At 22.4% G+C, this 16,537-nt stretch overlaps 7 protein-coding genes across 7 annotated transcripts; 6 read left to right on the top strand and 1 right to left on the bottom strand.

Annotated features, from left to right (window-relative positions):
• Window positions 1-206: 206 nt before the first annotated feature.
• Window positions 207-2,010, top strand: alg3 (dolichyl-phosphate-mannose alpha-1,3-mannosyltransferase; the record flags this gene model as incomplete). Its single annotated transcript, XM_642572.1, has 4 exons — window positions 207-330; window positions 408-1,227; window positions 1,334-1,546; window positions 1,827-2,010. The coding sequence occupies 4 exons, from the start codon at window positions 207-209 to the stop codon at window positions 2,008-2,010; spliced, it is 1,341 nt and encodes a 446-aa protein (XP_647664.1).
• A 558-nt stretch (window positions 2,011-2,568) lies between these two features.
• Window positions 2,569-4,158, top strand: DDB_G0268236 (hypothetical protein; the record flags this gene model as incomplete). Its single annotated transcript, XM_642571.1, has 1 exon — window positions 2,569-4,158. One exon carries the CDS (start codon window positions 2,569-2,571, stop codon window positions 4,156-4,158), a length of 1,590 nt encoding a protein of 529 aa, XP_647663.1.
• Window positions 4,159-4,690: 532 nt separating this feature from the next.
• DDB_G0268234 (hypothetical protein) lies at window positions 4,691-5,530 on the top strand (the record flags this gene model as incomplete). The annotated part of the gene is made up of 1 exon (XM_642570.1): window positions 4,691-5,530. The coding sequence occupies one exon, from the start codon at window positions 4,691-4,693 to the stop codon at window positions 5,528-5,530; it is 840 nt and encodes a 279-aa protein (XP_647662.1).
• Window positions 5,531-6,072: 542 nt separating this feature from the next.
• On the top strand, window positions 6,073-9,150 carry DDB_G0268232 (small MutS related family protein; the record flags this gene model as incomplete). The annotated part of the gene is made up of 1 exon (XM_642569.1): window positions 6,073-9,150. One exon carries the CDS (start codon window positions 6,073-6,075, stop codon window positions 9,148-9,150), a length of 3,078 nt encoding a protein of 1,025 aa, XP_647661.1.
• A 124-nt stretch (window positions 9,151-9,274) lies between these two features.
• On the bottom strand, window positions 9,275-11,038 carry DDB_G0268230 (hypothetical protein; the record flags this gene model as incomplete). Its single annotated transcript, XM_642568.1, has 1 exon — window positions 9,275-11,038. One exon carries the CDS (start codon window positions 11,036-11,038, stop codon window positions 9,275-9,277), a length of 1,764 nt encoding a protein of 587 aa, XP_647660.1.
• Window positions 11,039-12,184: 1,146 nt separating this feature from the next.
• Window positions 12,185-14,715, top strand: DDB_G0268228 (hypothetical protein; the record flags this gene model as incomplete). The annotated part of the gene is made up of 2 exons (XM_642567.1): window positions 12,185-13,215; window positions 13,326-14,715. The coding sequence occupies 2 exons, from the start codon at window positions 12,185-12,187 to the stop codon at window positions 14,713-14,715; spliced, it is 2,421 nt and encodes an 806-aa protein (XP_647659.1).
• A 1,239-nt stretch (window positions 14,716-15,954) lies between these two features.
• DDB_G0268226 (hypothetical protein) lies at window positions 15,955-16,224 on the top strand (the record flags this gene model as incomplete). Its single annotated transcript, XM_642566.1, has 2 exons — window positions 15,955-15,993; window positions 16,075-16,224. 2 exons carry the CDS (start codon window positions 15,955-15,957, stop codon window positions 16,222-16,224), a joined length of 189 nt encoding a protein of 62 aa, XP_647658.1.
• Between the last annotated feature and the right edge of the window lie 313 nt (window positions 16,225-16,537).

The raw sequence follows: 16,537 nt of genomic DNA, 5'->3' as shown, positions 1-16,537 counted from the left end.
TTTTTTTGGTTGTTTATCATTTAAAAAATTAAAAAAAATAATAAAAAAAAAAAACAAAAAAACAAAATAAACAAATGTAAAAATAAAAAAAGATTTTATTTTTTTATTTTTTTTTTTTTTTTTTTTTTTTTAATTTTTAAAATTTTTTTTTATTTTTTTTTTTTTTTTTTATTAATGTTTGTGGAAAATCAACAAAATTCAAGATCATGATCGAAAATAAAGTTCTTCCATTCATTAAAAATAATCAAATCAAATGTTTTTATACATTAGCATCATTTTTAATGATTTATGAACTATGTATTAATAAAATAATCATTGATTATGTAAAATGTAAGTACAACAAACAAACACTAATTAATAATAATAATAAGATGATGAACATCATTAACATATGTATATATATGTAGATACAGAAATTGATTGGAGTACATATGTTCAACAAGTTGAAGTATTTTTAAAAGGAATTTATGATTATACAAAGATTGAAGGAGATACAGGACCATGTGTCTATCCAGCTGGACATTTATATGTTTTCAGTTTATTATATAATTTAACAGAAAATGGATTAAATATATTAAAAGCACAATATATATTTGCAGCAATTTATATATTATTAACATTTATAGTATTTTCAATTTATGGTGAATCAATTAAAGAATCTATTAAACAAATCACAAATAAATCAAATAATAATAATAATAATAATAATAATAATAATAATAATAATAATAATGTATTTTTAAAAATACCATTTTATATTATAATATTTTTATGTTTATCAAAAAGAATTCATTCAATATTTGCACTTCGTATGTTTAATGATTGTATATCAATGTTATTATTTTATATTTCATTATATTTAATAATTAAAGGTAGATGGAATTTAGGTTGTTTATTTTTCAGTTGTTCAGTTAGTGTAAAGATGAATGTACTATTATACTCACCAGCTTTATTGTTTTTGTTATTGTCAACATTTGGTATTTGGAGAACTATACCAAAACTAATGATTTGTGGCTTGGTTCAAGTGTTATTAGCAATTCCATTCCTGATGGTTAATCCTCAAGGTTATCTATTACGTGCTTTCGAATTCTCTCGTCAATTCTTATACAAATGGACTGTAAATTGGAGATTCTTACCTGAACATCTTTTCCTCAACAAATCTTGGGCTTTATTCTTATTATCAATTCATTTATTATTTATAATTTTATTTTTTATAAAATATATAAAGTAAGTTTATATATACAAATATTCAAATTCAAATTCAAATTCAAATAATAATATAATAAATAATAATAATAATATTAATTTTATTAATTAAATTTTATTATTTTAGGAAAGAACAAGGTGGTATTTCAAATATATTAAAAAGAGGTAGTATTAATCAAAATCCAAAACTTTTATCGGTAAATTATATTTTATTGATAATGTTTACTATTAATCTTATTGGTGTTACATTCTCAAGATCATTACATTATCAATTTTATTTATGGTATTTCCACACATTACCATTTTTACTTTGGTCAACAAATTATAATTTATTTTTAAAGTAAGTAATATATTTTTTTTTAATCAATCAAAAAAAAAAAAAAAAAAAAAAAAAAAAAAAAAAAAAAATGGAAAAAAAAAAAAAAAAAATGGAAAAAAAAAAAAAAAGTGGAAAAAAAAAAAAAAAAAAATGAAAACGAAAAATAATTTTTTTTTTGGTGCAGATGTCGTCAACAACAATCAGATGATCGAAAAAAAAAAAATTTTATTTTTATTTTTTATTTTAAGAACTACATTACTAATTATTTTTTTTTTTTTTTTTTTTTTTTTATATTTTTTAGAATTGGATTTATGTGTATTACTGAATATGCTTGGAATACATATCCATCAACTTCAACAAGTTCACTAATGTTATTTATTTCAAATTTTATTTTATTAATTCAATTATATTTCCAACCAACTATAAATTCTTTAAGGGAGGATAAAAATAACTCTTCTGGTTTAAAAAAAAAAAAAACCAAATAAAGAAAATAATTTTTTTTTTTAAAAAAAAAAATAAAAAAAAAAATATATTTTTTATTATATTTTATGATTAAAAAAAAAAAAAAAAAAAAAAAAAAAAAAAAAAAAAAAAAAAAAAAAAAAAATTGCCTTGAAATGGAAATGGAAATGGAAAAAATTGGGTGATAACTGACAACATGCACTGTCATTTGACAAATTAAAAATATAAAAAAAAAAAAAATTGACTTTTGTTGAAAAAAAGATCATGCCAATATTAAAAAAAAAAAATAAAAAAAAATAAAAAAAAAAAAAAAGTGTGAATTTTTTTTTTTTTTAAAATTTTTTTTTTTTTATTTTTATTTTTTTTCATCTTTTTGTATTCTAAAAAAAGTTATAATAATTTTTCTTTTTTTTTTTTTTTTCTTCCAAACCTCTTTTATTTTATTTATAAATTAATTTTTTATAATATCAAATAAATAACATAAAACATATAATATTACATTCATAAAAAAAGAGATTGAAAATTATTATTATCAAAAAACAAAAACAAAAAAAAAACAAAATATATATATAATTTAAAAAATGTCAGATAAATCAGTTAAAAAAACTACAACTACTACCACTACAAATAATAAAAATAATAACACCAAAGGTGGTGAAAAAAAACAAAACAATAATAATAATAATAATAATAATAATAATAAAATAAATAATAGAGACGGTAATAATAATAATACAAATTCAGATAATAAAGATAATAAATACCCACCAGATCCAGTTTATGATGCACATCAAAAGAGAATTAATGAACTTAGAAATAAAATAGTAGAGATTAATAATAATTTAGAAAATTTAAAGAAAGATATGGTTGAATTAAAAAAGAAACATACTGGATACAAAGAGTCAATCGAAAAGATTTATGAAGGTAATAAGAGTCGTACATCAGATCCAATGAAAGCCCAAACCATTGAGGCACGTAATACCTTAAAGGCCTTGATGGCAACACAAGAGGAGAAGAAGAAGATATTGATCAGTCTCGAAGACCAATTACCAATAAAGATCAGCAAGAACGCCGAAGAGGTTGACACCATGTGTTCAATCGAAGAGAGAATTCGTGAATTGGAAGAGCAAGTCGAGAATGAGACCAACCCAAACCAACAACGTGCCCTCTTGAAGAAATTGTCTCAAGTCAATTCCAGCAAGAAATACGTCACCGAATACTATGGAGTCAAGAACGAGTTTGAAAAGATCAAGAAACAAGTCACTGAACAAAAAGCTCAAGTCAACGAGTTGAGCGCTCAAATCAAGCCAGAGGAGCCAAGAGAGAAGCAAGAGGCCGTTCTCAAGGAACTCAAACAACAACGTAAAGACGTTGAGACAGAGATCAAGGAGAACAACGACAAGTTTGTTGCCTCTCGTGGCTTCATCGAGGAGATTAAAAAGGATATCGAGGAGGAGAAGGCTTTGCTCGAGGCTCACGTCGTCAAACGTAAGGAACAACGTAAACTCGAACAAGAACAACGTAAACTCGAACAAGAACAACGTAGACAAGAACTCCTCGAAAAGAAGAAAGCCGAAGAGGAGAAAAGAATCCAAGAGGATCTCCTCAAAGTACCTTACGAGAAGGAAATGAACAATTGTGATTCTCTCATCTCTTATCTCAAAGCTATCACTCCAAAGGAAACCACCAATGAACAATCTGCTTTGGATCGTAATATCGCTGAAATTGAAGAGGGTTTCGTTCTCGTCAAAAAGGAGAAAGTCTCAAAGAATCGTGAAAATCCAAAGAAGAAAGCACTCCAACAACAACAACCAAAAGCTCAACCAGATACCATCAGACATCCATTAGAGATCTTCTCTGATTTCGAAAAACTCTCAATGGCTCCACCACCAAAATACTCTGATATCCCTGAATATATTGACCAAATTAAATCAAAGAAAGATCATTATTCAAAATTATCTGCAACTCAAATGGAAGAAAGATTAGCAAAAGCCAAAGCTGATAAAGAAGCTGCTGCTACTGCCGCTACCACCACCACTGCTGAAAAAGAAAAATCTGCTGATGAAAAAGTTACCACCACCACTGAAGAACCAACTCCAGTTGCTCCAATTGATGACAACGCTACCTCAAATTCAACTGAAAATAAAAATGTTGAAGTTGAAGCTCAATAAATTCATTTTTAAAAATTCTTTTTTCCTATCTCCACTTCTCTCACTCAACCAAAGGTTCAAACTAAAAAAAAAAAAAAAAATAAAATAAAATAAAATAAAATAAAATAAAATAAAATAAAAAAAAAAAAAAAAAAAAAAAAAATAAAAAAATATAAATTATAATTCATATTTAAAAAAAAAAAAAACTTATTTTAACAATTTAAAACCAATATTGTCTTTTCATTTTCATTTTTTTTTTTTTTTTTTCTTATTTGGTTATATTTTTTTTTATTTATTTAATTTTTAATTTTATTTATTATTTTATTTTTTTTTAATCCTTTTCTTTGTAAATGAAATATTTTTTAAACACTTTTTTTTTTTTTTATTTTATTTTTTTGATTCCACAAATTTAAAAGATAATAAAAATATATTCTTAACCCAATTATTTTTTATTTTTTTTTTTTTTATTAATTTTTTTTTAAAAAATTGTTTAATTAATTTTTTTTTTTTTTTAGATTTCCAATTTTTTATATTTTATAATAAAAAAGGAAAAATGAATGAAAATAATAAAAATAATAGTAGCGAAGATTTAAATAATAATAATAATAATAATAATAATAATAATAATATTAAAAAAACTCATCATAGATATAGTGCAAAATATAAACATTCATTGGTACCAAGTAATGTTGGAAATAGTGGCTTAAGTGGTAATGGAGTTTCACAAAAAGAGCTAATGTCTACGTTTAAATACAAATCAACAAGAACTCCAAGATTGAAAATTGAACCAACAATTGATAATTTATTTCCTTCTCAATCAACTTCAAAAAGTAAATCAAATACAACAAATTCTTCACCAATTACAATAATGAAACCAAAAGTATCAAAATCAATTTCAAATTATTCCAATAATAAATATAATAATAATAATAATAATAATAACAATGTTTCTACATCAACATCAACGCCAATACCAACAACAGCAACAACAACAAATGGTAATAATATTGATAGTTCTTTGTTTACAAGTTTAAACTCAATACAAACAACAATAAATGGAAAACAATCAACAATGATACCATTTTCACCATATTCATTAATCAATTGTTTAAATTCAATGAGTAGTTTAGATGAAAATGAAATTAATAATTTACCTATTTTTGCTCCAATTTTGCCACCAATTAATCAACAATCTGTTAATGATTTAAATAATAATAATAAAAATGATAATAATAAAAATGATAATAATAAAAATAATAATAATAATAATAATAATGATAATAATAATAATGATGATAATAATCCAACCACAAAAAAGAAAAAAGTTAAAAGTCAATATTATATGGAATCATTAGCAGAAAGATTATCAAATTCAAATTCAAATGGTGAATAGATAATCTTTATTTTTTATTTTTTTTTATTTTTTTTTTTAAAAAAGGTTAACCAATAAAAGATGAAAATTCCAAAATCCACGGACCAACATTCTTTTTTTTAAAAATAGATAAAAAAAAAAAAATAAACAAATAAATTTTTTATAGGGTAAAATATTTTTATTTTTAATTTTTTAAAATTTTTTTTTTTCTTTAAAATTATTATAATTTTAATATTTAAACAGTCAAAATCAAAAATTTTTGGTGAGTGGAAGAAATTTTAATTTTGAAGAGTTAATTTTTTAAGTCATTCCATGAATTAATTTTTTTTTTTTTTTTTTTTTTTTTTTTTGCCCATTGACCCACAAAAATAATAAAAAATAAAAATAAAAATAAAAATTAAAGTTTTAAATTTATTTTTTTTTTTTTTTTTTTTTATTTTTTATAATTTTTTTATTTGTTTCATTCAAATTGTACATGAATAATATATAATATAATAATATAATAGAAATAAAAATATAAAATATTCAAAAAAAAAAGAAAAAGATAATGAATAAAAGACAAAATGACATCAATAAACCATACCAAACAAAAAGCAAATAAAAGTAGTAAATTTTCGCCATCAAGAGGATGGTACCCATATTCACATTTAGCTGATTATCCAACAGTAACACCAATAGATTTAGATCCAGGAAAAAAAGTAGAATTACAAATTATATATCAACAACAACAACAGCTAAAACAGATACAACAACAACAATTAAAACACCAACAACAAATGCAACAACAACAACAACAATTAAAAAACCAACAACAACAACAACAACAACAACAAACAAAAAAACAAACATCAAATAATAATAATAATAATAATAATAGAATATATAAACAGCAACAAAATAATAGTAATAATAAAAAACAAAAACAACAATTATTACAAAAACAACAACAACACCAACAACAGCAACAAAATCAATTTGGAAATTTATCAAGTTTAATTGAAGACATAGATGGCGATGATGATGATTATGATAATAATAATAATAATAATAATAATAATAATAATAATAATAATAATAATAATAATAATAATAATAATAATAATACAGATAATGATAGTAAAATGAAAGGTTTACAATACAATACATCAAATTCTAATTCAAGTTATGAACCTTTTAGAGATATTGAAGTTCAAAAAAATAAAAATCAATTCTTTGATGCATCAACTGAAGATCCAGAATTAAGTAATGATGATGATGAAAACAAAAAACAATCTGACGGTGGTTGTGGTGAAGGTGAGGGTAAAGTTGTCAATCTAAATGATCATTTACCATTCCTTCAATCATTATTCCCAGATATTGAGGAAGCAACATTATTAATTTTACTAGAGGAAGCAGATGGTGATGTTGGTTCAATCGTTGATTCATTTTTATTGGCTTCAAATATTATTGAAGAAGAGAATGAAGATGATGAAAAAAATAAACAATATAAACAATTTGAATTTTATACAAATAGAATCGACACAGATACATCACAATCACCAATCATTATTGATTCACCAACAATAACTTCTTCAAACAATAATAAATCAACAACAACTACAAATACAACAACCACTACTACTTCTACACCACCACCACCTAATAATTATAATATAACTGTACCATCATCTACACAACAACAACAACAACAACAACAACAACAACAACAACAACAACAACAACAACAACAACAACAACAACAACAACAACAACAACAACAACAACAACAACAACCACAAACATTTTTAAGTGATGAAGTTGATGATGAAGATTTTGAAAAAATTTTATTAGAACTAAAGAAAAGAGAAGAACGAGAGGAGGAAGCGGAAAGATTAGAATTTTTAAGAATACAAGAAGAAGGAGAAAGGGAAAGGGGAAGGGAAAGGGAAAAAGAAAAACAAAGAGAAATAGAGAGAGAAAAGGAGAAAGAAAGAGAAAGAGAAAGAGAAAAAGAGAGAGAAAGAGAAAAAGAAAAACAAAAATCAGAGAAAGATAAAAAAAGAAACTCAAAAGGTCATTCACAAAATCGGTTACTAATGGATTTCAATGAAATAATTGCACATTTATCAGACTTATTCCCAAAATATTCAAAAAGAGATCTTACAGGATATTTAGATAAACATTCATATGATGTTAATGCAACTATTGATACATTACTATCTTTACAAACTATTGATGAATTTAGTGGTGATGATAATAATAATGATAATGATAATGATAGTAAAGTTACAACTACAACCACAACAACAACAACTTCTACCAATACAAATAAGAATAATAATGAATCACAAAAACCAACAACACCTACAAAGAAAATGGTTAATAATAATAATAATAATAGTAATAATAATAATAGTAATAGTGGTGGTAATAATTCACCATCATTTAAATCAATTATTGATGAACAAGATTTTATATCAAAAATCGAACCAAAAAATGTTGCAACTTATGTTGGTAAACGTGGTTCATATAAGAAATCACCATCTCCAAATACAACATCACCATCATCATTGTTATCATCACCATCATTAAAATCAACAGATAAAGAAATGTCAGAAAGAGAAATTTCAGAATCAATTATACCATTACCATTGGATTATAATAAAAAGATGGCACAATTAAAGATTCAATTCCCATTGATTGAAGAAGAATTATTAGAGTCATTATTCCTTCAAACTGGATATCATTTTAAGGATACAATGAGTTATATTTATGAAGTATTTCCAGAGAGTAAACATAATGCTAAATCAGTTTCAAACTTTGCAAATAAAGTACGTGAATCCTCAAATCAATATTATTTAAAGAATAATATCTATAATCCACAAGCTGAAAGAGATAAACTCTCTCAATTACAAGCACAACAAGAAATTCAACAACAAGAACAATTATTTGAAAATATTAGATTTTCAAAAGGTAAATTAAATATATTACCACCAAAAAAGATAAATACAATTTTTACAGGTTTAAATACAATAGAAGATACTGAATTTAAAAAAGTTGAACCAAAAGAAAAAAGAGAAAAACAAAATAATAATAATAATTATGGTGGATTTAGTAGTAATGGTGCATTAATTGGTAGTGGTGGTGGTAGTAGTTTTAGTAGTAGTAGTAGTAGTAGAAATAATCATAAAAAGAATCAAAAATCATATACTGACCATAGAATGGAAGCAGAGAGATATATAAAGATGAGAAATGCATGTTTTAAATCAGCAGCAGAAGCATATATGAAAAATAAACCAGCAGATGCTAGAAGTTTATCAGAACAAGGTAAAAGATATGATGAATTGGCAAAAGAAGCAAATTTATGTGCATCAAATCAAATCTTTATGGAATGTAATAGTAGAATTGGTGATACTCTTAGAATTGATTTACATGGTCTTCATGTCAATGAAGCATTAGATATGGTACAACAAGCATTAGATATTCATTCACAAGGTGAATATGATGGTAAAAAACCAAAATATATAAACTTTATCACTGGTCAAGGAAATCATTCTCAAGGTGGTATTGCAAGAATTAAACCTGCTCTTTTATCTTTTTTAAAAGAATGTAATATTAAATATAGTGATAAAGGTGGTATGATTGAAGTTCAAAATTATTAATAATAATAAAAAAAAAAAAAAAAAAAAAAAAAAGAAAAAAGTTTCAGAATTCCCCAAAAAAAAAAAATAAAATGTACAATATTAATTATTAAAAAAAAACCTAGGTTTATTTATATATATATATTTATAATAAAGTTGAACTATGAATAATTTCATCATTAACATTATTAATTATTAAATTATTATATTTAGCTTCATCTTCAATTAATTCTTTATTTTTTTCAAGTTCATCTTTTAAAATTTGATTAAATTGTAAATTTAATTCTACTTCTTCTTTTTCTTTTTCTTTTTCTTTTGATTCACTTTGCTTTTGTTGTTGTTCTTTTAATTCAATTTCTTCTTTTTGTTTTAATAATTTTTTATTTTTAAGTGGTTCTTTACTGTATAGAAGGAATTCAGCAATTAAGAAAATTAATAAACCAAAAGTTACAATTGCAGCTACAAATTGAAACATAGTTATTGGACCGTAACTATTTAATAGGAGACCACCGAGTAATGCACCCAAACTTGTACCAAATCCCATATAAACTCCAAAGAATAGACTTTGACCAGTCGCTTCTAAACCTGCTGGTGAATTGGCATTGATTATACTACTACCTGAATTCCAACAACTTGCAAATACAATACCATGTAATAACTCAATTGGTACAATACACCACCCATTTGCATTCAATCTTAACAATATTGAATATGCTACAACTCTTGTAATTAATGCACAATGTGCTAGTATAATTAATTTGAAAATACCAATTTTCATCAATAATTGTTTACCGAAATAAAAGAATGCAATTTCAAATGTTACATTCAATATTGACGCAAATCCAACTAAAGATGTTGATGAATTAAAATATCTCACATCTGTTATAATCAATGCTAAATAATTATTACAAACACTCATACCACTTGCAATTATAATACAATTAAACAAAATAATTGCAATCTTTGGATTTGATAATAAAATTAATACACCTTTTAAAAATGAAATTTTCATTTTATTTTCTTTTTCAATTAGACCATCACCATCACCATCATCAACATCATCAACAACAACAACACCAACAACATCTTGAACTTGAACTTCTTGTTTTCCTTCAGTTTCAATATAATTATTTTTAATTTCATCATCTTGGTCATCATCATCTTGTTCATCTGATTTACTATTTAATATTTCAAATTGGTTTGAAATTTGTTTTGTGTTGAAAAAGAATAGGGTAAAGATGAATAAGAGTGTTGAGCCGATGGGGTAATTAATCCAAGCTACATTAACTGTATCATAGTAATTTATTAGGGTGCCTGTTAGGATTGCTGATATTGAGAAACCAATACTACCATACATTCTTTGTTTACCATATAGTTCTTTGAATTGGGTACCTAAAATTTTATAACATGTTGAATCTGCTAATGGGATTATTGGTGCCCAAAATATTGCATTCACCAATACTACAATCGTTGCTATAATATGATTTTCCACGAAATTTAATAGGAAAAAACAAAATCCAGTTCCAAAAGTCATCAATAGGAATATGAATTTATGTGCATTCTTTGAGTCTGCAATTCCTGACCAAATAGGTGAGAAAATGAATGATATTAATGGTGGAAATAGTAATATTATACCTAGCATTTCTGGATTCACACCAATCTCTCGGAAATAAATTGGTACGAATGGTCTTTGAGTTCCAAATAAATAAAATAATAAAAAGTATAATACTTTTGGTACCATTGGTGTGAAAAACATTGGTTTACCGTATTCATCTCTACCACCATTTGTAATTTTAATAAAAAAATTTTCAAATTTTTCATCGAAATTATATTTACTAATTGAAAATTTATTTGAATTATTATTGTTATTATTATTTTTTATATCATTTCCATTATTATTAATATTCATTATATATTTAAAATCTTAATTTTTATTATTTATTAATTATTTTATTTTATTTTATTTATTTATTTTTACAATTTAAATTATTATTATTATTATTATAATTGATTATTTACTTTTTTTTGATTTTTTTTTTGTTTATTAAATAATAATTTTTAAAATTACATGAGAAGGAAATAATAATGGAATTCTATGTATATATGCTTTTGGGTGTCGGAATTTGCAAAAATTAGGATTGTTTTTTTGAAAAATTTTAAAATTTTTTTTTTTTACTTTTTAAAAAATAAAAAAATAACCGTTTTGTTGCTTATCGTAAAAATTGAGAAAAAGATTGTAATGAGGACATGTGTCAAAAAAAAAAATAAAAAAAAAATAAAAAAAAAATAAAAAAAATATTAAAAAAAAAAAAAATCTTCTTTTGTTTGGGTTTTGAGAAAAAAGTATAAAATTAGATTCTTTTTGATTTGGAACAAAAAAAAAAAAAAAAAAAAAAAAAAAAAAAAAACACAGCCACACCCATTATTTTATTTTTGTTTTTATTTTTTTATTTTTTCATTTTTTATTTTTATTTTTATTTTTTATTTAAAAATAGAATTTATATTATATGTTAAAATTTAAATTTTAGAATTAATTTTTGATCTAAAATTCTTTTTTTTTTTTTTTTTTTGAGAATTATTGTCTTTCATTTTTTTAATTTTGTCAAAAAACAAAACTTTTTAGTATTGGGGGTCCACATATGTGTGAAAAATTAATAAAACAGTAAAAAGTTAACCAATTATAACATATTATTATTATAACAAAGGTTGTAGGGTTTTTGGAAAAAAAAAAAAAAAAAAAAAAAATAATAAAAAAAATAAAAAAATAAAAAAATAAAAAAAAAAGAATTAATCTGGTTTATAGTAATGACATGTGTGAAAAATTAAAATAATTATTTTAATTTAATTTTTTTTTTTTTTTTTTTTCGTTTTAAAGATTTTTTTTTATAAAAACAAAACAATTGCAACCACTTTTTTTTATTTTTTTTTTTAAAATTTTTTAAAATTTAATTAATAACTAAGAAATTTTGTAAAAAAAAACAAAAAATAAAAAAAAAAAAAAGAAAAAAATAAAGAAAAAAAAAAAAAAAAAAAAAAAAAATAGAAATGATAAATAATGAATATCAATAGTAATAATAATAATAATAATAATAATAACAACAATGAAGAGATAAGTGGTAGTAATTCAATAATTACTGGAGAAAATAATTTAACAAATAGTGGTGAAGATAGCTATAAAAAATTATTACAAAGTCAAGATAATAAAACTACATTAAAAAGGAATAATAGTGGAATTAATATTAATGGTGGTGGTAGCAGTGATAAAATTGATTTTAGTGATATTTTAAATAATAGAAATAATAATGAAATAACCAATATTAATAATGATAATAATAATAATGATAGTGATAATGATAAAAATATGAATGAAGAAAATAAAAAAACCCCATTTTTAGTAATGGCATATTTATATTTTATAGTGATAGCATCGGTATTGGGTACAGGTATTCTTGGATTGCCAGTGAAATTAAGTCAAAGTGGTTTTACACCATTTGTGTCCTCATATACTTTATGTTTTTTCATGCAACTAATATCAATGTTTTTCTTGATTGAAATTTTACAAAGAGCTTATGCAATTATTAAATCAAACTTTTCAACCACCATACCAACAATCTCTAATAGTAGTAGTAATAATGATATTGATGGTTCAATATCATTAGATTTACAAAAAATTGAACCAACTCAAAGTAGTATATTATCACCAGATATAATTAACAATAATAATGATAATAATACAAATAATAATTATGAAATTAATGATTTATCAGAATCAACTGATTCTTTAAATAATCATAATAGTAATAGTAATAATAATAATAATAAAAATAAATCATCTAATAATTCATCAATTAGATCTTCTCCACCAACATTAATAAATAATAATAATGATCAAAAGAGTAATGTTAGTTTTGAAGATAGTCCAATGTTATCTTCAACAAAGAAACAACAGCAACAACAACAACTACAACAACAACAACAACCACCACCAACTCAACATGACCAAACTCCAAATCTTCATAATATTGGTACAAAATTTATGGGTAGATTTTCTTATTTTATTTTTATGTTTTCTGGACTTTTACATTTGTAAGTAATTATAATCGTATACAACTTACAAAAAAAAAAATTATAATTACAAAGTATTTTTAAAATTTTATATTAATATTATTATTTATTATTTTTATAATTTTTTAAAGTTGTTCAGTTTTAATTGGATATGGTTTAGCAGGAACAGAATCATATTCATTATTATTTAAAATTGATGAATCAATGCAACATTATTTAATTTTACCAGTTATTGTTATATTAACAGGTATAATTATTTTTGGATCAAAAACATTACAACATGTAATTACATTTTGTACATTTGGTAAGGGTACATTATTAGTTGTAATTGTATTTATAACTGGTATTGTATCGAATCATGTTCATAATGATATTAGTAATGATTTCTCTTATATTGGAAAATCATTACTAATTTCGACGATTGCATTGGGCGGGGCGAGTAGTACATTGCCAGTTGTATTTCCAAAGATTGTATTCACTCGTAAAGAAATTATTAAATGTTATTATGTTTCGGGTGCTGCCTTATTTACAGTTTATGTATTGAATATTATTTGGTGTTATTTTTTATTGAATATCATACCACAATTACCAGACCCAGCCAATCCAAATATGCCATCACTTGCAAATGCAGCAAAGAATGGCGAAATTGCGACAGTACCTTTAATGAAGGTCATTAGTTTATATTATCCACAATTCCTTTGGATTGCAAATGTTGTAAACTTATTCTGCTCCCTTTCAATCACCATTAGTTTCATTTCAGTTGGTTGTGGTTTTAAACATACTTTAGATGGTTTCTCAAATACTTGGAGAACAAAAAGTTTATCAAATTCTCATCATGATGAAAATGATGATATCGATTATGATGGTGATGATGACGATAATCAACAACACCATCACCACCACCACCACCACCATCATCAAATTCATAATGATATAAATGATCAAGAGGAATTGGAAGATTTTACAAATGAATTTTATCATTCAACTTCAAATCCAACATCTTCACCTTCTTCTCCACATATTACAAGTGGTGGTGGTAGTAATATAAATTATAGATCAAAAATTTCAACAAAATTTAAAGTTGCTAAACAAAATATACTAAAATCATCGATTAATCAATCTAGAAAAGTTAAATTTTGGTTTAATGATAAACTAAGATTAATAAATTCTTTTATTGATTCAAAAGAAGGTCAATCAACTTGGGAAACTTCTTCAGCAATTGTTCGTATACCCATTAGAGAATATTTATTCTATACATTATTCTTTGGTTTCATTCTATTGGTTGCACTTTTAAACCCAAGAGGTTTCTTATTCATTATGGAAACTGGCACAAGTTTTGGTTTAAATATGATAGCTGGTTGGGCAATGTATGTAATGATTACAAATTCAAGAAATAATTATGGTCATTATCCAATTCCTGCTGAATTACCTCAAAAAGTTTATATGTTACGTTATCCTGTCTTTTTTTATTTTACATTTGCAGTATTATATGATATTTATGTAGTTATATTTAATAAATAAAATAATAAAAAATAAAATAAAAAATAAAATAAAATAAAATAATATTTAAAATTAAATTAATATTAATATGATTAATTATAATTTGATCAGTAATTTTTAAATGATTTTCAAGTGATCCCATTACATATTGAAATAAGAATTTTAGATGCAGAATTTAATTAAAAAAAAAAACAAACATCAGATTTTAGAAATTAATTAAATTTTATTGATTAAACTAGATAAAAAAAATAAAAAAAAAAAATATAAATAAAAATTATGGAGAAAATTGTGGATATCGCCATTTAACTATCCAAACTCTTTGGACATGTCACAAAAAGACACTTTAACACAAGCACCTTTTAAAAAATCTTTTTGTGTACATGTCAAGATAATTTGGATAGTTCACCGATATGTCCACAATTTTCTCCGTCAATTGAGGTAAATTTAATGAATTTTCTGCCATTACTTGTTATTATCTAAATTGAAATTATTTAATATAAATTAAAAATAAATTAAAAATAAAAATAAATTTTAATTTTTTTTTTTTTTTTTTTTTTTGAGAAATTAAAAATTAATGAATTTTAATATTTTCCAATTTTATACCACACGATATATATGTGGATTATAAATATTTATAAGGTATTTTCTTTTTTTTTTTTTGTTTTTTATGTTTTTTATTTGAATAATACCTTTATTTTTGGAAATAATTATGTAATTTAAAAGTAATATGATGAAAGTGTTTGTTATTTAAAAAAAAAAAAAAAAAAAAAAAAAAAAAAAAAAAAAAAATTAAACAACAAATGTTAACAATCACAAATTGGTGGATACAAATGAGAGACTAAATATTTTTTTTTTTTTTTGATGGGTGAAGTAATTAAAAAAAAAAAAAAATTATTAAAAAAAAAATAAATAAATAAATGAAATCAACTATTATCGAGTAATTAGAAAACATTACAAAATTTTTTGGAAAAAAAAAAAAAAGACACATATTTTCATAAAAACTACTTCACTTATTGTAAAAAAAAAAAAAAAATTTCAAGATATTTTTTTTTTTTTTTTTTTTTTTTTTATTATAAAATATTTTAACCCAAAAAAAGTACTATCCACCCAACAAAAACAATTTTTTTTTTTTTTTTTTTTTAAAATTATTATTTTTTTTTTTTTTTTTTTTTTTTTTTTTATTCATTTAAAACAAAACCACATAAAATCATTTATTTATTTATTTATTTTTCTTTTTATTCAAACAAATAAATTTTAAAAATGACCTCAACTCAAAACCTTAAAGATAAATTTGAAGAGGTAAATATAAAATTAAATATATTAAAAAAATTTAAAATATAAATTACTAAAATAAAAAAAAAAAAAAAAAAAAAAATTTAGGAAATTAGACAACAAAAAGAAGGAAAAGGTAAAAAGGAAAAGGTCTGGACTCCTCACTCTGATAGTTCTTATAATAAACAAACAGCTGTTAAATTTTCAGGTGTTCAAGGAGGTCCACCACCAAAAAAATCTCTTTCTCAATTACCATAAATAGTAAATGATTGAAAATAATCAATAATGTATATAAGAAAATTTTAAAATAAAAGTTATAGTAATTTAGGAAACAATAAAAAAAAAAAAAAAAAAAATGTTTTTTATAAATAAAATCAACCTAATAAAGAATGTCCCTAAAAAAATAAAATTATAAATATAGAAAAAACAATTGTTGGGTTGTGTTTATTTAATTTTATTTCATTTTTTATTTATTTTTTTTTTTATTTTTCATTTTTTTTTTTTTTAATTTTTCAAATTTTCATTTTCACTCTCCACATATTTTTTTTATTTTTTTTTTATTTATTTTTTT

The sequence above is a fragment of the Dictyostelium discoideum genome (genome assembly GCF_000004695.1).
Source record: "Dictyostelium discoideum AX4 chromosome 1 chromosome, whole genome shotgun sequence".
NCBI lineage: Eukaryota > Evosea > Eumycetozoa > Dictyosteliales > Dictyosteliaceae > Dictyostelium > Dictyostelium discoideum.
The sequence above is the reverse complement of the archived record's forward strand: the minus strand, read 5'-3'. Positions and strand labels throughout refer to the sequence as shown.